This window comes from Pelophylax lessonae (assembly GCF_965119305.1).
Source record: "Pelophylax lessonae genome assembly, chromosome: 10".
NCBI classification, from domain to species: Eukaryota; Metazoa; Chordata; class Amphibia; order Anura; family Ranidae; genus Pelophylax; species Pelophylax lessonae.
In genome coordinates this window covers 203,056,800-203,078,448 of record NC_138777.1, presented here as the reverse complement: position 1 = coordinate 203,078,448, position 21,649 = coordinate 203,056,800, and the positions used below count along the sequence as shown (strand labels likewise).

Genomic DNA, 21,649 nt, shown 5'->3' with positions numbered 1-21,649 from the left:
CCTCTTGGGCATGGAGCTCACCAGAGCTTCACAGGTTGCCACTGAAGTCCTCTTCCACTCCTCCATGACATCGCGAAGCTGGTGGATATTAGAGACCTTGTGCTCCTCCATCTTTCGTTAGAGGATGCCCCACAGATGCTCAGTACGGTTTAGGTCTGGAGACATGCTTGGCCAGTCTATCACCTTTACCCTCAGCTTCTTTAGCAAGGCAGTGGTCGTCTTGGAGGTGTGTTTGGGGTCGTTATGTTGGAATACTGCCCTGCGGCACAGTCTCCAAAGGGAGGGGATCATGCTCTGCTTCAGTATGTCACAGTACATGTTGACATTCATGGTTCCCTCAATGAACTGTAGCTCCCCAGTGCCGGCAGCCCCAGACCATGACACTCCCACCACCATGCTTGACTGCAGGCAAGACACACTTGTCTTTGTACTCCTCACCTGGTTGCCACCACACACGCTTGAACCCGTCTGAACCAAATAAGTTTATCTTGGTCTCATCAGACCACAGGACATGGTTCCAGTAATCCATGTCCTTAGTCTGCTTGTCTTCAGCAAACTGTTTGCGGGCTTTCTTGTGCATCATCTTTAGAAGAGGTTTCCTTCTGGGACGACAGCCATGCAGACCAATTTGATGCAGTGTGCAGCGTATGGTCTGAGCACCGACAGGCTGACCCCCCCACCCCTTCAACCTCTGCAGCAATGCTGGCAGCACTAATACATCTATTTTCCAAAGATGACCTCTGGATATAACGCTGAGCATGTGCACTCAACTTCTTTGGTCGACCATGGCAAGGCCTGTTCCGAGTGGAACCTGTCCTGTTAAACCACTAGATGGTCTTGGCCACTGTGCTGCTGCTCCGTTTCTTGCCATGAGGTGCCATGTTGAACTTCCAGTGACCAGTATGAGAGAGTGAGAACGATAACACCAAATTTGACACACCTGCTCCCCATTCACACCTGAGACCTTGTAACACTAACGGGTCACATGACACCGAGCAGGGAAAATGGCTAATTGGGCCCAATTTGGACATTGTCACTTAGGGGTGTACTCACTTTTGGTGACAGCGGTTTCGACATTATTAGCTGTGTCTCGAGTTATTTTGAGGGGACAGCAAATTTACACTGTTATACAAGCTGTACTCTCACTACTTTACATTGTAGTAAAGTGTCATTTCTTCAGTGTTGTCACATGAAAAGATATAACAAAATATTTACAAAAATGTGAGGGGTGTACTCACTTTTGTGAGATACTGTATGTATAAGCGAAAAGTGTTCCACAAGCTGCACATCGATGCAGACCCTGTGTGAGGGAGTATACGACAGCCCCAGACTGGGCTCCAACCAGGCCACACACACCCCAACGTATTTCGCTCTGCCGCATAGCTTAATCATAGGAGCTGAGCGAAACATGCTGGGGGCGTGGCCTGGTTGGACCCTAGGTTGAGGCCGTCACATACTCATACAGGGTTTTGCAGCGATGTGCAGCTTGTGGAACACTTTTCCCTTAACCACTCTCCGACTGCAATATGTACAATTTTTTTTTTTGGCAGTCGGCTCTCTCTTGAAAGCGTTCAGAGCGGCTCATGAGCCACTGGACTGCTTTAACCTTCCTGGCGGTATGATTCTTTTGGATTTTAGGTGCTGAAAGCGGTACCATTATTTTGCATGTAATTCTTGTGAATGAGCAGCCCAAACCAACTGTATACATTATATATACACACACATATATTTACATAAAAAGTACAGTAAAACTGCAGGAAAGGGCACTGGGGGGCAATGTAATGTGATTTTATTTTGAATGGTATCAGTGCGTTTTACATTTGAATTTGCCGCCGGTTCCACCCCCCGGCGGACGTCACGTCGCCGGAAGCCGGGGCTCGCAGACGATCGGGAGAGAGCTCCGCCGCCGCATACCGCCCGCATTCATCGCTGGATCCCGGAGAAAAGGTAAGCAAAACCTCTTCCAGCATCCAGCGATCTTCCTAGCGAGTGTGGCTCGGGGTTACCGCTTTTGGCTCTAAAATCTAACCCCGAGTCACGCTCGGGAATACCGCTAGGAAGGTTAAAAAGCAGCAGGAGGGGACATCCCCCTCGGCCGGTGTTTTTTGGGCTTACCCAGTAAAAGTGCCCCCCATTCCTTCGTGCTTTTGCGCAGAAGTGAATGCATACGTAGGTTGCACACGCATAAATGTGTTCATACCACACGTGAGGTATCATCGCCAAGGTTAGAGTGAGAGTAATAATTTTTGCGCTAGCTCTCCTCTGTAACTCTAAACAGGTAACCTGTAAACATTTAAAACATCCCTATGGAGATTTTTTAAAGTACTGTAGTTTGCCACCATTCCATGAGCAAAGTAAGGTAATATTATGCCAAGACATTGGTAGCATGAGGAGGATAGCACTGTGGACAGTGATTAACAGTACAAATAATTGCCTAAAGTCTCTTTGGGTATTTGATGAGCAGCAAGCAGTCCAAGTTTATTACTCATGCTCTTAACCAGTGTACGACCGTCCACCGCAGATGTACTGCGGCAGGCAGCCGCTCCCAGGCAAATCGCCGTACATGTACGGCGCTCGCTCTCAGGAGTCTAGGGGGCTGGGGCTGGGGCTAGCGCGCGCCACTGGCAGTGCGCTCCCGCTCGTCAGCGGGGAAGCCGTTTCGTGTGTCAGGCGGCTCCGATTGCCATCTGACACCTGCGATTGTTCCCCACTGAGAGAGAAGAACGGTCAGCTGTTGTAAACACAGCCGACCGTCCTTCTCCCTGGGATGATTATAGAGCCCATGTGATCCTTCTATATAGGATCACGTCTCTATGGTAATTTCAGAAGCCACGCCCCCCCCCCACAGTTCAAATCACTCCCCTAGGCTCACATTTAACCCCTTGATCACCCACAGGGTTAACCCCTTCCCTGCCAATGGCATTATTACAGTAATATTTTTAGCACTTATTACTGTAGTAATGTCACTGGTACCCCCAAAATTGTCAAAAATGTCAGTTAGGGGTCTGATCTGTCTGCCGCAATGTCGCAGTCCCGCAAAAAAAAAAAAAAAAAAACAAACGCAGATCGCCATTACTAGTTTAAAAAAAAAAATAAATAAATAAAAATGACATAAATCTTTCCCGTAGTTAGAAGCGATAACTTTTGCGCAAACCAATCAAAATACGCTTATTGCGATTTTTTTACCAAAAATATGTAGCAGAAAACAAATTGGCCTAAAATGTTAAAAAAAATTTGATTTAATTGTTTTTTTTTTTGGGACTGTCATAGCAGAATGTGAAAAATTTTTTTTTTTTTTCAGAATGGTCGCTCTTTTTTTGTTTATAGCGCAAAAAATAAAAATGGCACAGGTGATCAAATACCACCAAAAGAAAGCTCTATTTGTTGGGGAAAAAAAAGAACGTAAATTAAGTTTGGGTACATCGTCGCACAACCGCGCAATTGTCCGTTAAAAAGTAACAGTGCCAAATCGCAAAATAGGGCCTGGTCAGGAAGGGGGTAAAATCTTCCGGGGCTGAAGTGGTTCAAGTGACAGCTTTGTGGTGAATTTATCATTACAGTGTATGGTTTCCCAAAAAAATTGCGTTTGAAAAACCAAGGCGCAAATACAGAGTAGAGCTGCACGATTCTGGCTAAAATGAGAATCACAATTTTTTTGCTTAGAATAAAGATCACGATTCTCGGCGCAACATCATCTTTTACATTATATAAAAAAACAAATTGGGCTAACTTGTATTTTTTCCCAAAAAAACTGCGTTTGAAAGACTTCTGCACAAATACCGTGTGACATAAAAGATTGCAATGATCGCCATTTTATTCTCTAGAGTCTCTGCTAAAAAAATATATATAATGTTTGGGGGTTCTAAGTAATTTTCTAGCAAAAAATACTTTAAGAGGTTAAACTGCTCTCCCTTACAGACGAAAGTTCATTCCTTTGATCTAAAGAACGAAAAGATACATTGTAAAGCATTTTGTTTATACTTATCTAGCAGCTTTAACAATGTTGATAAACATTTGCTGAAGACTTTTTTTACAGCTGTGAGTGAGCAGAAAACGGCTCAGTAAGAATCGAGGACATGCAGTTTAAGATCGTCAGGGGGGTGAATCGAGATCGCGATTTTTTAACGATTAATTGTGCAGCTCTAATACCGAGTAACAAAGAATTGCAACGATCGCCATTTTATTCCCTAGGGTATGTGCCAAAAAAAATAATATATATAATGTTTGGGGGTTATAAGCAATTTTCTGGCAAAAAATATTAATTTAAATTTTGTAAACAAAAAAGTGCCACCAGAAAAGGCCTGGTCTTTAACCACTTTAGCCCCGGAGGATTTTCCTGCTAAACGACCAGGGGGTATTTTGCGATTCGGCACTGCGTGACTTTAACGGACAATTGCGCGGTCGTGTGACGCTGTACCTAAACGAATTTGACGTCCTTTTTTTCCCCACAAGCAGAGCTTTCTTTTGGTGGTATTTGATCACCTGTGCGCTTTTTACTTTTTGCGCTATAAACAAAAAAAGAGCGTAAATTTTGCAAAGATAACAATATTTTTCAAATTTTTTTATATGAAATTCCCCAAAAAAAAAAATGTAAAAATCAAAATTTTTTAACATTTTCGGCCAATTTGTTTTATGCTACATGTTTGGAAAAAAAAAAAAAAAAAATCGCAAAAAGCGTATTTTGATTGATTTGCGCAAAAGTTATCGCGTTTACTAACAATGGGAAAGATTTTTGTAATTTTTGTCATTTTTTTTTTAACGCGTAATGGCGGCGATCTGCGATTTTTTTTGCGGTACTGCGACATTGGGGCGGACAGATCGGACCCTTGACTGACATTTTTGGGGTTACCAGTGACATTTCTACAGTAATCAGTGCTATATATATGCACTGTTACTGTAAAAATACACTGGTAGTGAAGGGGTTAACTTTATTTGGGAGGGAGGGGCTGTGTGTGTCCCTAGGGGCATGCTTTCTACTGTGATTGGCTGTGGCTTGAGGTGTAAGGACACTGATCAACGGATCTACATAGTAGATCCGTGTGATCACTGTCTTAACACCGAGGAGAATGACAGGCAGCTTGTTTACACAAGCCGCCTGACTTCGGGTCCGCCAGTCACACACGCGGGGGGGGGGGGGGGGGGGGCCCGTGACCGCGCGGTAGCGCGCCTCCGCGGGCGTGCGCTCGCTCCCCAGAGCCTCACAGGCTAGCGACGTAGACCTACGTCGCTCTGCCTGTGAGGGGCTGACTGCCGCAGTAAATATACTGTGAGCAGTCGGCAAGTGGTTAAGTGGTTAAACAAAAAAAAAAAAAAAAAAAAAAAAAACACAGAATTTAGCCAGGATTGGAGACAGGCCGGAGCATCGTTCACTATAAATCTTGACAGAGATCCTTCAGCTACACCATTACCCATCTGCCATGCCAGACCCCTGGTCACTATATATCTGAAGAAATTCCTCAGCTACTCCATCTCCTGTCTGCCATGCAGAACCCCCCCATTCAGCCTCTAAGAAAAGATGCCACCAATGTGGAGAAAACAGAGACGAGATTGCCAGACACTCACTTTTAGAAGCTCGTACATGTAGAATCGAATGTCGTAATCTGTCAGGATCTGATATAATTGCTGTAAAAAGAAAACATGTGTCAGAGGAGGAATTACCATCTATCTCTCCCAGCATGCCCTGTCCTCTACCTCTGGCATTCAAAGTCATGCACACACATAAGCCCTGCCTCTTATTCTTTAACATCCCAAAATAACTGAGAATCTCACAGCACACTCTGTGCCCCACCCAGGCCGAACATACAGACACTCCGCTTCCATCTCACCACAATAAATCAACATGGCTTACCTTAAAATCCGTGTTATTGATGTACTCGAACACCAGGGCTGGAGTCTTGGACTGGAAATACAAATTATGTCATTAAAGGAGCACTCTACTGTCTGTAAACAGGACAGATAATATAATTTAATCTACACACAGACCCCTCACTGCCATATCTGACGATGATATCATGCCTAGTGTTAAGTCTTCCTATCAGTTCTCAAGTAAAGTCATCTAAGGCACCAGGCACACTAGCCATAATGTGCAACTTGTGGGCCTAGTTTGGCAACCCTCCGCAATGATAGGCCCTCTTGCTCTATTTTCTTTGGATCCTGCTTCGGGCCTGGCATCGTCTTTCTTAGCCCACAGTTGATGTAACACCTGTGCATGCACCCACCCACCATGAAAACCTATCAAATAGCACCTTTCACAGAGGAGTTCAGTTATTCAGGAAAACATCAGAGTTCTCATTAGGCTGGACGGCATTTCTGCCCCCCTGGTGGTAGGAAGAAATGCTGCAGTACACATTGTTGCCCTCTAGAGCAGTGGTCCTCAACCCTGGCCTACAGGGCCCACTAACAGGCCAGATTTTCAAGATAACTGAAATACATCCTAGGTGATATCATTTGCTGCTCAGTGATTGCAGTACTCTAGTCTGCATCTCCCCAAGGTAATACCTAAAATCTGGCCTGTTAGTGGGCCCTGTAGGCCAGGGTTGAGGACCACTGCTCTAGAGGACCATGGAGATTCTCTCCTACAACTGCCCTATTCAGCTGTCTCATGTTTCCTATGTGCCAGTGTCTGTAAACTTCCAACTGGTGTGGACCGTCAGGCTTTTTTGACTATGTATACTTACAGCCTGAACACCCAACTGTGTATAAGGGCTTGTTCTGATGTGCGGAATCCCCTGCCACCGCTCCCTCTGAAAAGCAATCTGCAGTGGACTGGCGGTGAGGAGGCAACGTTGCCTTCTCACCATCTTTTAGTTTTAAAAAGGCAGAACCAATAAGCTGCAAGGTTACGATGTGGCCCCATACACTTTGATTTATAAAAACTGGAGCAACTGTGCAAACCTCCAACCAACTTCTATCTTCAACTTGTATGGTTAAGCTTTGAAAATGAAAGATATAAGCTGATTGGCTGCCATACAGCTTCAGTTTTGATAAATTCTTCCCAATGAATTTACAATTACACCATAGCCTATGGGCACACTGGACTGACACAATACTATGTATATAGATCGTTGAGGATGGTACAAATCATTAGGACTTGTTCAGGTAAGTGATCACCATCAACAAAAGGTGGAATTCCTCCTCATCCCAAACAGACAGCAGACATCTTCCTACTAATGTGGCTCTGATTGGACTGTGAGGGGAAATGCATGCTATAGTGACAGCATAACTGCCATTAACTGTAATGGGCGTGTATATACTATGTATATGGATCATTGAGGATGGTACAAATCGTTAGGACTAGTTCAGGTAAGTGAACACAGTCCACAAAGGTGGAATTCCTCTTCATCCCAAACAGACAGCGGACATCTTCCTACTAATGTTGCTCTGATTGGACTGTGAGGGGAAATGCATGCTATGGTGACAGCATAACTGCCATTAACTGTAATGGATGTGTATTATAGATCATTGAGGATGATACAAATCATTAGCACTAGTTCAGGTAAGTGAACACAGTCCACAAAGGTGGAATTCCTCTTCATCCCAAACAGACAGCAGACATCTTCCTACTGCTGCAGCTCTGATTAGACTGAGGAGAAATGCGTGCTTTGGTGACGACATAACTGCTACTTACTAATGGGAGTGTCTACATGGGAGAGGTGCTAATGTAATGACTAAGCTGTCATTAACCATTAGGGTTCACCCCTTAGCAGTTTTACTGCTACAAGGCGGCATCTCTTTGCCAGGTCACATATGTATACACACATACATGTGATCCAGCCCCCTCCCGGTAGAGGGTGCGCATGCACGACGCTACCGGCTCACTTCCGCTGTGGTCGTATACAGCAGGAGCTCAGCCACGGGTACCGCAGACTCATTAACCGTCGATCATTCAGCAGAGAGGCACAAGGCAAATCACCGATCTGACAGGAGGGAAGGCCATACATTTTATTTGGGAACAGCGTCACATGACCGCAGAATTGTCAGTTAAGGTAACGCAGTGTTGTATCCCAATAAATGGCCTGGTCACGAAGGGGGGTAAATTCTTCCGGGAGTCAAGTGGTTAAAGTGGAACTAAAGGGAAGAATACTCACCTATGCTCCAATAGCCATAAAATCCCTTGACAACATCCTCTACCCAGCTTTTTCTAAGCTGGTAGTCTTCAGCTGTCTTTATTGGCTGGTGTGCAATGACATCATTACTGCACATGCTCATCCTGGCACACAGGTATTGTGCAGTCACCCTGGCCTACAGGTCCTGTGACAAAAAGTGAACTGAGTTGCACATGCACTGTTCAGTGTAAATTCTAAAGAGGACTGCAAATAGGCAAGTACGTTATTTTTATTGCAGGAAACATAGGTCTACATAGCACCATACATAGCACGTCTCTTCTGCAATAAAGGGCAAGCCTGTTCACAATTTTTTATTTTTAGCCTTTAGCTCCAAAGTTCCAATTTAACTGTAATGCTGATGTTTTGGAATATAAAGCACTATAAGGGACTTATAACTCAAGCCACGCACCCCCCACCCCCTAATTTCCCTTCCTACTCACCACAGGGTCCTTTATGGTGTCCAGCAGTCGGATGATGTTGGTTCCTCCTCTCAAATTCTCCAAAATTTTCACTTCTCGCTTTATTTTCTTCTTCTTCACCGGCTGCAAAAGATATTCCGGTTACACGCACAGGTCATGTGACACGGCAGGTCATGGATATAATCACATGCAGGGGTCTGCTGGAACGGGGTCCCCCATAACTTCATACTAGTCCAAGATGAATTGTGAACTGTGTCCCCTCATTAAGTGGATGAGATAGACAGGGACCTGTTCCTGTGGTATCAGCAAACTGTTGTAGGATAATAGCTCTTTGAATTGTTATTGAAAGCCCACACCCTTTGGTAGCCAACCATGCCTAAGGATCATGAGCGTATCTGGAGGCAGTTTAAGGGTAAATATTAATTCCCAGATTACCTTCATTCAGCTCATAGAATGTGTACAGTTTAGGGGTCCAATCACACAAGGTGCGATAGGACTGCATTGGGCGACAATCTTAGCCCAGTCCCACGAAGTCCTACCACAAGACTGCAGGCTCTAGAGTGCAGGATGCTGTGGTGTTTTAAGAAAAAAAAAAAAACACAACAGAATTTGACGCTATCACCAGGGGTCTAAAATAAGGTATGTAATGAAAACGGATTTTTTTTTAATAATGTCACTGTCAGGATGATGGGGGGGGGGGGAGGCAAAATATAAGCAGAATAAGCTTTAGCTTTAATTCTTCCGCTGTCACCAGCAGCATGTCAGAGGACTTACACCAAATCTGTATAGATCCAAAATTGGTGGTTTTGGTGCACTTTGGTTTTTAATCCCTTAATTAGATTAGGATACATCAAATACCTATAAGCCCCTTCACTTCCTGCAGTACACTACAGATCTCCTGTCAGCCTTCCGTCCCGCCCGCCTGTCTCCGGGTTCTAAAGGAGGTGGGGGGGGGGGGGTTCCTTGTGCAATGTAGTATTATAGGAGAGGGGATCAGTCAGTAAGAGGTGAATATCAAGCAGTAAGCAGATGGATGATGAAAGTGTGGGAGGTGACAACAACAGGCCACTCCCCTTCCACACACTGGGGTCATTCACCAACCTTCAGTATCTTCACCACCACACGCTCATTGTTGGTGATGTTTATCGCCTCAAACACCTCGCTGTACTTTCCACGGCCCAACTTCCTCACCAGCTGATAATCTTCCTGATTCCTGTGAACAATACAGAGGTCGGTGTCAGTGCTGAGAGTACCAGAGGGGACAATACAGAGGTCGGTGTCAGTGCTGAGAGTACCAGAGGGGACAATACAGAGAGCATTGTCAGTGCTTGCTGAGAGCACCAGAAGGGACAATACAGAGCGGGGTCAGTGCTAAAAGTACTAGAGTAAACAATAAAAAGCGGGGTCAGTGCGGAGAGTACTAGAGGGGACAATACAGAGAGCAGGGTCAGTGTTGAGAGCACCAGAATAGACAATACCAAGAGCAGAGACAGTACTGAGAATACCAGAGGAGACAATACAGAGAGCAGGGTCAGTGCTGAGTACTAGGACAAAACGGGGGGGGGGGTCAGTGCTGAAAGTACTAGAAGGTACAATACAGAGAGCGGTGTCAGTGTTGAGAGCACCAGAATAGACAATACTGAGAGCAGAGACAGTACCAAAGGGGACAATACAGAGAGCAGGGTCAGTACTGAGAGTACCAGAGGGGACAATACAGAGAGCAGGTTCAGTGCTGAGTACTAGAAGGGACAAAACAGAGAGGGGGGTCAGTGCTGAGAGTAGCAGAGGGGACAATACAGAGAGTGGGTCAGTGCTTGCTGAGAGTACCAGCGGGGACAATACAGAGAGCGGGATCAGTGCTAACAGTACTAGAGGGAACAATAAAAAGTGGGGTCAGTGCTGAGAGTACTAGAGGGGACAATACAGAGAGCAGGGTCAGTGTTGAGAGCACCAGAACAGACAATACCGAGAGCAGAGACAGTACTGAGAGTACCAGAGGGGACAATACAGAGAGCAGGTCAGTGCTTGCTGAGAGTACCGGAGGGGACAATACAGAGAGCGGGGTCAGTGCTTGCTGAGAGTACCGGAGGGGACAATACAGAGAGCTGGGTCAGTGCTTGCTGAGAGTACCGGAGGGGACAATACAGAGAGCTGGGTCAGTGCTTGCTGAGAGTACCGGAGGGGACAATACAGAGAGCGGGGTCAGTGCTTGCTGAGAGTACCGGAGGGGACAATACAGAGAGTGGGTCCGTTTTTGCTGAGAGTATCAAAGGAGGACAATACAGAGAGCGGGGTCAGTGTTGAGAGCACCAGAATAGACAATACCAAGAGCAGAGACAGAACAGAGTACTAGAGGGGACAATACAGAGAGCAGGATCAGTGCTGAGAGTTCTAGAAGAAAAAATTCAGAGAGCGGTGTCAGACCTGAGAGTACTAGAAGGGACAATACAGAGAGCAGGGTCAGTGCTGAGCGTACTAGAAGGGACAATACAGAGAGCAGGGGTCAGTGCTGAGCGTACCGGAAAGGGACATTACAGAGAGTGGGGGTCAGTGCTGAGATACTAGAGGGCAAAATACAGAGAGCTGGGTCAATGCTGAGTGTACCAGAGGGGACAATACAGAGACTGGGATCAGTACTGAGAGTACTAGAAGGGACAATACAGAGAGCAGAGTCGGTGCTGAGAGCACCAAAAGGGAAAATACAGGGAGCCACTGTTATGGAGTGAGGGACAGTACAGAAGGGGAGCCATTGTTGGGGACAGTACAGAGGGGGAGTTGGGGCCATTGTTGAGGGCCAGTGGATAATAAAGAGGGGGAGCCATTGTTGAGGGCCAGTGGATAATAAAGAGAGGGGCCATTGTTGGGGGCCAGGGGACAGTACAGCGGGGGGAGCCACCGTTGGGGCCAGGGGACAGTACAGCGGGGGGAGCAACCGTTGGGGCCAGGGGACAGTACAGCGGGGGGAGCCACCGTTGGGGCCAGGGGACAGTACAGCGGGGGGAGCCATTGTTGGGAGGCAGGGGACAGTACAAAGGGGGGGGGGGGGGAAGTGATTGTTGGGGGGCAGGGGACAGTAAAAAGGGGGGACCACTGTTGAGGACAGTCAGGGGAGAAGGGGAGTCATCGTCAGGGAAGCAGGGGACAGTACAGAAGCAGAGTCATCAGGGGGGCAGGGGACAGTACAGAAGGGGAGTCGTCAGGAGGGCAGGGGACAGTACAGAAGAGGCGTTGTCGACAGGGGACAGTACAGAAGAGGAGTCATCGTCAGGGGGCAGGGGACAGTACAGAAGGGGAGTCGTTGGCAGGGGACAGTAGAGAAGGGGAGTCGTCGTCGGGGGCAGAGGACAGTACAGAAGGGGAGTCGTCGTCGGGGGGCGGTACAGAAGCAGTAGTCGACAGGGGGCAGTACAGAGGAAGGAGTAGTCGTCGGAGGGGCAGGGGACAGTACAGAAGGAGGAGTAGCGGGGGGGGGGGGGGGCAGGGGGCAGTACAGAAGGAGCAGTCGACAGGGGGCAGTACAGAAGGAGCAGTAGTCATCGGGGGGGTAGTAAAGAAGGAGGAGTAGTCGTGGGGGGGGGCAGTAAAGAAGGAGGAGTAGTCGTGGGGGGGGGGGCAGTACAGAAGGAGGAGTAGTCCTGGGGGGGGGGCAGTACAGAAGGAGGAGTCGTCGGGGGGGGCAGTACAGAAGGAGGAGTCGTAGGGGGGGGGGCAAGGGACAGTACAGGAGTAGTCGTCGGGGGGGCAGGGGACAGAAAAGAAGGAGTAGTCATCGTCTGGGGCGCAGGGGACAGTACAGAAGGAGTAGTCATCATCGGGGGTGCAGGGGACAGTACAGAAGGAGTAGTCATCGTCGGGGGGGCAAGGGACAGCACAGAAGGGGAGTTGTCATTGGGGGGGAGCATCGGACAGTACAGAAGGGGAGCCGTCGACAGTACAGAAGGAGTAGTCGACAGGGGGCAGTACAGAGGAAGGAGTAGTCGTCGGGGGGGGCAGTACAGAGGAAGGAGTAGTCGTCGGGGGGGCAGTACAGAGGAAGGAGTAGTCGTCGGGGGGCAGTACAGAAGGAGTAGTCGACAGGGGGGCAGTACAGAAGGAGTAGTCGACAGGGGGGCAGTACAGAAGGAGTAGTCGACAGGGGGGCAGTACAGAAGGAGTAGTCGACAGGGGGGCAGTACGGAAGGAGTAGTCGACAGGGGGGCAGTACGGAAGGAGTAGTCGACAGGGGGGCAGTACGGAAGGAGTAGTCGACAGGGGGGCAGTACGGAAGGAGTAGTCGACAGGGGGGCAGTACGGAAGGAGTAGTCGACAGGGGGGCAGTACGGAAGGAGTAGTCGACAGGGGGGCAGTACGGAAGGAGTAGTCGACAGGGGGGCAGTACGGAAGGAGTAGTCGACAGGGGGGCAGTACGGAAGGAGTAGTCGACAGGGGGGCAGTACGGAAGGAGTAGTCGACAGGGGGGCAGTACGGAAGGAGTAGTCGACAGGGGGGCAGTACGGAAGGAGTAGTCGACAGGGGGGCAGTACGGAAGGAGTAGTCGACAGGGGGGCAGTACGGAAGGAGTAGTCGACAGGGGGGCAGTACGGAAGGAGTAGTCGACAGGGGGGCAGTACGGAAGGAGTAGTCGACAGGGGGGCAGTACGGAAGGAGTAGTCGACAGGGGGGCAGTACGGAAGGAGTAGTCGACAGGGGGGCAGTACGGAAGGAGTAGTCGACAGGGGGGCAGTACGGAAGGAGTAGTCGACAGGGGGGCAGTACGGAAGGAGTAGTCGACAGGGGGGCAGTACGGAAGGAGTAGTCGACAGGGGGGCAGTACGGAAGGAGTAGTCGACAGGGGGGCAGTACGGAAGGAGTAGTCGACAGGGGGGCAGTACGGAAGGAGTAGTCGACAGGGGGGCAGTACGGAAGGAGTAGTCGACAGGGGGGCAGTACGGAAGGAGTAGTCGACAGGGGGGCAGTACGGAAGGAGTAGTCGACAGGGGGGCAGTACGGAAGGAGTAGTCGTCGGGGGGCAGTACGGAAGGAGTAGTCGACAGGGGGGCAGTACAGAAGGAGTAGTCGACAGGGGGGCAGTACAGAAGGAGTAGTCGACAGGGGGGCAGTACAGAAGGAGTAGTCGACAGGGGGGCAGTACGGAAGGAGTAGTCGACAGGGGGGCAGTACGGAAGGAGTAGTCGACAGGGGGGCAGTACGGAAGGAGTAGTCGACAGGGGGGCAGTACGGAAGGAGTAGTCGACAGGGGGGCAGTACGGAAGGAGTAGTCGACAGGGGGGCAGTACGGAAGGAGTAGTCGACAGGGGGGCAGTACGGAAGGAGTAGTCGACAGGGGGGCAGTACGGAAGGAGTAGTCGACAGGGGGGCAGTACGGAAGGAGTAGTCGACAGGGGGGCAGTACGGAAGGAGTAGTCGACAGGGGGGCAGTACGGAAGGAGTAGTCGACAGGGGGGCAGTACGGAAGGAGTAGTCGACAGGGGGGCAGTACGGAAGGAGTAGTCGACAGGGGGGCAGTACGGAAGGAGTAGTCGACAGGGGGGCAGTACGGAAGGAGTAGTCGACAGGGGGGCAGTACGGAAGGAGTAGTCGACAGGGGGGCAGTACGGAAGGAGTAGTCGACAGGGGGGCAGTACGGAAGGAGTAGTCGACAGGGGGGCAGTACGGAAGGAGTAGTCGACAGGGGGGCAGTACGGAAGGAGTAGTCGACAGGGGGGCAGTACGGAAGGAGTAGTCGACAGGGGGGCAGTACGGAAGGAGTAGTCGACAGGGGGGCAGTACGGAAGGAGTAGTCGACAGGGGGGCAGTACGGAAGGAGTAGTCGACAGGGGGGCAGTACGGAAGGAGTAGTCGACAGGGGGGCAGTACGGAAGGAGTAGTCGACAGGGGGGCAGTACGGAAGGAGTAGTCGACAGGGGGGCAGTACGGAAGGAGTAGTCGACAGGGGGGCAGTACGGAAGGAGTAGTCGACAGGGGGGCAGTACGGAAGGAGTAGTCGACAGGGGGGCAGTACGGAAGGAGTAGTCGACAGGGGGGCAGTACAGAAGGAGTAGTCGACAGGGGGGCAGTACAGAAGGAGTAGTCGACAGGGGGGCAGTACAGAAGGAGTAGTCGACAGGGGGGCAGTACAGAAGGAGTAGTCGACAGGGGGGCAGTACAGAAGGAGTAGTCGACAGGGGGGCAGTACAGAAGGAGTAGTCGACAGGGGGGCAGTACAGAAGGAGTAGTCGACAGGGGGGCAGTACAGAAGGAGTAGTCGACAGGGGGGCAGTACAGAAGGAGTAGTCGACAGGGGGGCAGTACAGAAGGAGTAGTCGACAGGGGGGCAGTACAGAAGGAGTAGTCGACAGGGGGGCAGTACAGAAGGAGTAGTCGACAGGGGGGCAGTACAGAAGGAGTAGTCGACAGGGGGGCAGTCGACAGGGGGGCAGTACAGAAGGAGTAGTCGACAGGGGGGCAGTACAGAAGGAGTAGTCGACAGGGGGGCAGTACAGAAGGAGTAGTCGACAGGGGGGCAGTACAGAAGGAGTAGTCGACAGGGGGGCAGTACAGAAGGAGTAGTCGACAGGGGGGCAGTACAGAAGGAGTAGTCGACAGGGGGGCAGTACAGAAGGAGTAGTCGACAGGGGGGCAGTACAGAAGGAGTAGTCGACAGGGGGGCAGTACAGAAGGAGTAGTCGACAGGGGGGCAGTACAGAAGGAGTAGTCGACAGGGGGGCAGTACGGAAGGAGTAGTCGACAGGGGGGCAGTACGGAAGGAGTAGTCGACAGGGGGGCAGTACGGAAGGAGTAGTCGACAGGGGGGCAGTACGGAAGGAGTAGTCGACAGGGGGGCAGTACGGAAGGAGTAGTCGACAGGGGGGCAGTACGGAAGGAGTAGTCGACAGGGGGGCAGTACGGAAGGAGTAGTCGACAGGGGGGCAGTACGGAAGGAGTAGTCGACAGGGGGGCAGTACGGAAGGAGTAGTCGACAGGGGGGCAGTACGGAAGGAGTAGTCGACAGGGGGGCAGTACGGAAGGAGTAGTCGACAGGGGGGCAGTACGGAAGGAGTAGTCGACAGGGGGGCAGTACGGAAGGAGTAGTCGACAGGGGGGCAGTACGGAAGGAGTAGTCGACAGGGGGGCAGTACGGAAGGAGTAGTCGACAGGGGGGCAGTACGGAAGGAGTAGTCGACAGGGGGGCAGTACGGAAGGAGTAGTCGACAGGGGGGCAGTACAGAAGGAGTAGTCGACAGGGGGGCAGTACAGAAGGAGTAATCGACAGGGGGGCAGTACAGAAGGAGTAGTCGACAGGGGGGCAGTACAGAAGGAGTAGTCGACAGGGGGGCAGTACAGAAGGAGTAGTCGACAGGGGGGCAGTACAGAAGGAGTAGTCGACAGGGGGGCAGTACAGAAGGAGTAGTCGACAGGGGGGCAGTACAGAAGGAGTAGTCGACAGGGGGGCAGTACAGAAGGAGTAGTCGACAGGGGGGCAGTACAGAAGGAGTAGTCGACAGGGGGGCAGTACAGAAGGAGTAGTCGACAGGGGGGCAGTACAGAAGGAGTAGTCGACAGGGGGGCAGTACAGAAGGAGTAGTCGACAGGGGGGCAGTACAGAAGGAGTAGTCGACAGGGGGGCAGTACAGAAGGAGTAGTCGACAGGGGGGCAGTACAGAAGGAGTAGTCGACAGGGGGGCAGTACAGAAGGAGTAGTCGACAGGGGGGCAGTACAGAAGGAGTAGTCGACAGGGGGGCAGTACAGAAGGAGTAGTCGACAGGGGGGCAGTACAGAAGGAGTAGTCGACAGGGGGGCAGTACAGAAGGAGTAGTCGACAGGGGGGCAGTACAGAAGGAGTAGTCGACAGGGGGGCAGTACAGAAGGAGTAGTCGACAGGGGGGCAGTACAGAAGGAGTAGTCGACAGGGGGGCAGTACAGAAGGAGTAGTCGACAGGGGGGCAGTACAGAAGGAGTAGTCGACAGGGGGGCAGTACAGAAGGAGTAGTCGACAGGGGGGCAGTACAGAAGGAGTAGTCGACAGGGGGGCAGTACAGAAGGAGTAGTCGTCGGAGGGCAGGGGAAATTACAGAAGAAGGAGTAGTTTGTCGGAGGGGCAGGGGACAGTACAGAAGGAGTAGTCGTCGTCGGGGGGGCAGGGGACAGTACAGAAGGAGTAGTCGTCGTCGGGGGGGGGGGCAGGGGACAGTACAGACGGTGTAGTCGTCGGGGGGGCAGGGGACAGTACAGAAGGTTAGTCGTCGGGGGGGGGGGGGCAGGGGACAGTACAGAAGGAGTAGTTGTCGTCGGGGGGCAGAGGACAGTACAGAAGGAGTAGTCATCGTCGGGGGGCAGGGAGCAGTACAGTAGAAAGAGTCATCGTCGGGGGGGGGGGCAGAGGACAGTACAGAAGAAGGAATCATTGTCGGGGGGCAGGGGACAGTACAGAAGAAGGAATCATTGTCGGGGGGCAGGGGACAGTACAGAAGGGGAGTCGTCATCGGGGGACAGTACAGAAGAAGGAATCATCGTCGGGGGGGCAGCGGACAGTACAGAAGGGGAGCCGTCGACAGTACAGAAGGAGTAGTCGTCGGGGGGCAGTACAGAGGAAGGAGTAGTCGTCGGGGGGCAGTACAGAGGAAGGAGTAGTCGTCGGGGGGCAGTACAGAGGAAGGAGTAGTCGTCGGGGGGCAGGGGACAGTACAGAAGTAGTTGGAGGGCAGGGGACAGTACAGAAGTAGTTGTCGGAGGGCAGGGGACAGTACAGAAGTAGTCGGAGGGGCAAGGAACAGTGCAGAAGAAGTAGTCGGAGGGGGGGGCAGGGAACAGTACAGAAGGAGTAGTCGGAGGGGGGGGCAGGGAACAGTACAGAAGGAGTAGTCAGGGGACAGTACAGAAAGAGTAGTCGTCGGGGGGCAGGGGACAGTACAGAAAGAGTAGTCGTCATCAGGGGGCAGGGGACAGTACAGAAGGGGAGTCATTGTCGGGGGGGGGCAGGGGACAGTACAGAAGGAGAAGTTGACAGGGGGCAGTACAGAGGAAGGAGTAGTCGTCAGGGAGGCAGAGTTGTCGGGGGACAGTACAGAAGGAGTAGTCGTCGGGGGGGCAGTACAGAAGGAGTAGTCGACAGGGGGGCAGTACAGAAGGAGTAGTCGACAGGGGGGCAGTACAGAAGGAGTAGTCGACAGGGGGGCAGTACAGAAGGAGTAGTCGACAGGGGGGCAGTACAGAAGGAGTAGTCGACAGGGGGGCAGTACAGAAGGAGTAGTCGACAGGGGGGCAGTACAGAAGGAGTAGTCGTCGGAGGGCAGGGGAAATTACAGAAGAAGGAGTAGTCGTCGGAGGGCAGGGGACAGTACAGAAGAAGGAGTAGTCGTCGGAGGGCAGGGGACAGTACAGAAGGAGTAGTCGTCGGAGGGGCAGGGGACAGTACAGAAGGAGTAGTCGTCGGGGGGCAGTAGACAGTATAGAAGGAGTAGTCGTCGGGGGGCAGGGGATAGTACAGAAGTAGTCGTCGGGGGGGGGGGGGCAGGGGACAGTACAGAAGGAGTAGTCGTCGTTGGGGGGGCAGGGGACAGTACAGAAGGAGTAGTCGTAGTCGGGGGGGCAGGGGACAGTACAGAAGGAGTAGTCGTCGTCGGGGTGGGGGGGTGCAGGGGACAGTACAGACGGTGTAGTCGTCGGGGGGGCAGGGGACAGTACAGAAGGTTAGTCGTCGGGGGGGGGGGCAGGGGAGAGTACAGAAGGAGTAGTCGTCGTCGGGGGGCGGGGGACAGTACAGAAGAAGGAATCATTGTCGGGGGGCAGGGGACAGTACAGAAGGGGAGTCGTCATCGGGGGACAGTACAGAAGGAGTAGTTGTCGTTGGAGGGCAGGGGACAGTACAGAAGGGGAGCCTTTGTTGGGGGTGGCAGGGGACAGTACAGAAGGAGTAGTCGTCGGGGGGGGGGGGTTAGTACAGAAGGAGTAGTTGACAGGGGCAGTACAGAGGAAGGAGCAGTCGACAGGGGGCAGTACAGTAGGAGCAGTCGACAGGGGGCAGTACAGTAGGAGCAGTCGACAGGGGGCAGTACAGAAGAAGGCGTAGTCATCGGGGGGGGGGCAGGGGACAGTACAGAAGGAGTAGTCGTCGGAGGGGCAGGGGACAGTACAGAAGGAATAGTCATCGTCGGGGGGCAGGGGACAGTACAGAAGGGGAGTCGTCGTGGTAGGGCAGGGGACAGTACAGAAGGGGAGCCTTCATTGGGGGTGGCAGGGGACAGTACAGAAGGGGAGTCGTTGGGAGGGCAGGGGACAGTACAGAAGGGGAGTCGTCGTTGGGGGGGCAGGGGACAGTACAGAAGGGGAGTTGTCGTCGGGGGGGGGCAGGGGACAGTACAGAAGGGGAGTCGTCATTGGGGGGCCAGTACAGAAGGAGTCGTCATTGGGGGGGGCAGGGGACAGTACAGAAGAGTCGTCGTCGTTGGGGGGGGGCAGGGGACAGTACAGAAGAGTCGTCGTCGTTGGGGGGGGCAGGGGACAGTACAGAAGAGTCGTCGTCGGGGGGGGGGCAGGGGACATTACAGAAGAGGAGTCATCGTTGGGGGGGGGGGGCAGGGGACAGTACAGAAGAGGAGTCATCGTTGGGGGGGGCAGGGGACAGTACAGAAGGAGTAGTCGTCGGGGGGGGGGGGGGGGGTTAGTACAGAAGGAGTAGTTGACAGGGGCAGTACAGAGGAAGGAGAAGTTGTCGGGGGGCAGTACAGTAGGAGCAGTCGACAGGGGGCAGTACAGTAGGAGCAGTCGACAGGGGGCAGTACAGTAGGAGCAGTCGACAGGGGGCAGTACAGAAGAAGGCGTAGTCATCGGGGGGGGGGCAGGGGACAGTACAGAAGGAGTAGTCATCGTCGGGGGGCAGGGGACAGTACAGAAGGGGAGTCGTCGTGGGAGGGCAGGGGACAGTACAGAAGGGGAGCCTTCATTGGGGGTGGCAGGGGACAGTACAGAAGGGGAGTCGTTGGGAGGGCAGGGGACAGTACAGAAGGGGAGTCGTCGTTGGGGCAGGGGACAGTACAGAAGGGGAGTTGTCGTCGGGGGGGGGCAGGGGACAGTACAGAAGGGGAGTCGTCATTGGGGGGCCAGTACAGAAGGAGTCGTCATTGGGGGGGGGCAGGGGACAGTACAGAAGAGTCGTCGTCGTTGGGGGGGGGGGGGGGCAGGGGACAGCACAGAAGAGTCGTCGTCGTTGGGGGGGGGGCAGGGGACAGTACAGAAGAGTCGTCGTCGTTGGGGGGGGGCAGGGGACAGTACAGAAGAGGAGTCATCGTTGCGGGGGGGGCAGGGGACAGTACAGAAGAGGAGTCATCGTTGGGGGGGGGCAGGGGACAGTACAGAAGAGGAGTCATCGTTGGGGGGGGGGGGCAGGGGACAGTACAGAAGGAGTAGTTGTCGGGGGGGGGGGCAGTACAGAAGGAGTAGTCGACAGGGGGCAGTACAGAGGAAGGAGAAGTTGTCGGGGGGCAGTACAGTAGGAGCAGTCGACAGGGGGCAGTACAGTAAGGAGCAGTCGACAGGGGGCAGTACAGTAAGGAGCAGTCGACAGGGGGCAGTACAGTAAGGAGCAGTCGACAGGGGGCAGTACAGTAAGGAGCAGTCGACAGGGGGCAGTGCAGAAGGAGTAGTCATCGGGGGGGGGCAGGGGACAGTACAGAAGGAGTAGTCGGAGGGGCAGGGGACAGTACAGAAGGAGTAGTCGGGGGGCAGGGGACAGTACAGAAGGAGTAGTCATCGTCGGGGGGCAGGGGACAGTACAGAAGGGGAGCCTTTGTTGGGGGTGGCAGGGGGGTGTACAGAAGGGGAGTCATCTTTGGGGGGCAGGGGACAGTACAGAAGGAGTCGTTGGGGAGGCAGGGGACAGTACAGAAGGGGAGTTGTCTTTGGGGGGCAGGGGACAGTACAGGAGTCGTCGTCGTTGGGGGGGCAGGGGACAGTACAGGAGGAGTCGTCGTTGGGGGGGCAGGGGACAGTACAGGAGGAGTCGTCGTTGGGGGGGCAGGGGACAGTACAGAAGGAGTCGTCGTTGGGGGGGCAGGGGACAGTACAGAAGGAGTAGAGGTCGGGGGGCAGGGGACGGTACAGAAGGGGAGCCGTCGACGGGGGGCAGGGAACAGTACAGAAGGAGCCCTCGTTGGGGAGGCAGGGAACAGTACAGAAGGGGAGCCTTCGTTGGGGAGGCAGGGAACAGTACAGAAGGGGAGCCTTCGTTGGGGGTGGCAGGGGACAGTACAGAAGGAGTCGTCGTTGGGGGGGCAGGGGACAGTACAGAAGGGGAGTTGTCTTTGGGGGGCAGTACAGGAGGAGTTGTCATTGGGGAGGCAGGGGACAGTACAGAAGGGTAGTCGTCTTTGGGGGGCAGGGGACAGTACAGGAGGGGAGTCGTCTTTGGGGGGGGGGGAGGGGACAGCACAGAGTGAGGTCAGTTTTGGGGTGAGGGGATGACGGAACGGTATAGAGGGGGGGTGTCATTGTCAAAGGGGGGGACAATACTGGAGTAAGTGGGGGGGATATTATACATACAAAGCACTGACTCCTCCCCCTCCCCCGAATCATGTCTGCCATCCATGGAAGGAGAACTGTCTGTGATGTGTGGATGGGCCAATCAGATTTCTGCTCTACAGAAATAGTGAGGGGAATGGTGGGCAGTTGCCATGGGTAACAGATCAAAAACAAACGTCTCCAGGTTACAGAAAATTCCCCAAACATTAGACACGCCCCCATCCCCCAATTACCCCTCATAGACCCCCCTCTCCCCTTCACCCCCTTATACATCACAGACCCGACCCCCCTCCCCCACATATCCCGGTCAGTCACCCCCAGGCGGGCTGGTGCGCCTCGTAGTCCCAATAGTCTCGGCTCCTCTGGCTGTTGACATCGGCATAGACCCGGGCTCTGCTCCCGGCCTGCGGGCCCGGCATGACGGCTGGAGGGGCGGAGCACAAGGCCCGCCGGCCGCCTCTCAGCAGCAGCTGCAGGAAGAGAGGGGGAGAGGCGGCAACCAGCGCAGCCAGCCCGGCGACACCGACACCGACTTCCGGGAGCCGCGCTGAGGAGGCGGTAACGCACAGCGACCCCGCCGGCCGGGAGGAAACCCTGCAAACCCTATACACGGAAAAGAAATCACTGTA

The 21,649-nt window shown here is 53.1% G+C and overlaps 1 protein-coding gene across 1 annotated transcript in view; it reads right to left on the bottom strand.

Annotated features, from left to right (window-relative positions):
* Positions 1–21,621, bottom strand: part of CSNK2A2 (casein kinase 2 alpha 2) — a 30,437-nt gene extending 8,816 nt beyond the window's left edge. Inside the window, exons 1-5 of the mRNA XM_082270328.1 lie at positions 21,336–21,621; positions 9,626–9,737; positions 8,546–8,647; positions 5,849–5,899; positions 5,563–5,622 (exon numbers count right to left, since the gene is read on the bottom strand). Of these exons, the coding sequence (XP_082126454.1) occupies positions 5,563–5,622; positions 5,849–5,899; positions 8,546–8,647; positions 9,626–9,737; positions 21,336–21,439 (429 nt within the window). The 5' untranslated portion in view covers positions 21,440–21,621. The remainder of the gene's footprint in view (positions 1–5,562; positions 5,623–5,848; positions 5,900–8,545; positions 8,648–9,625; positions 9,738–21,335) is intronic.
* Positions 21,622–21,649: the final 28 nt, after the last annotated feature.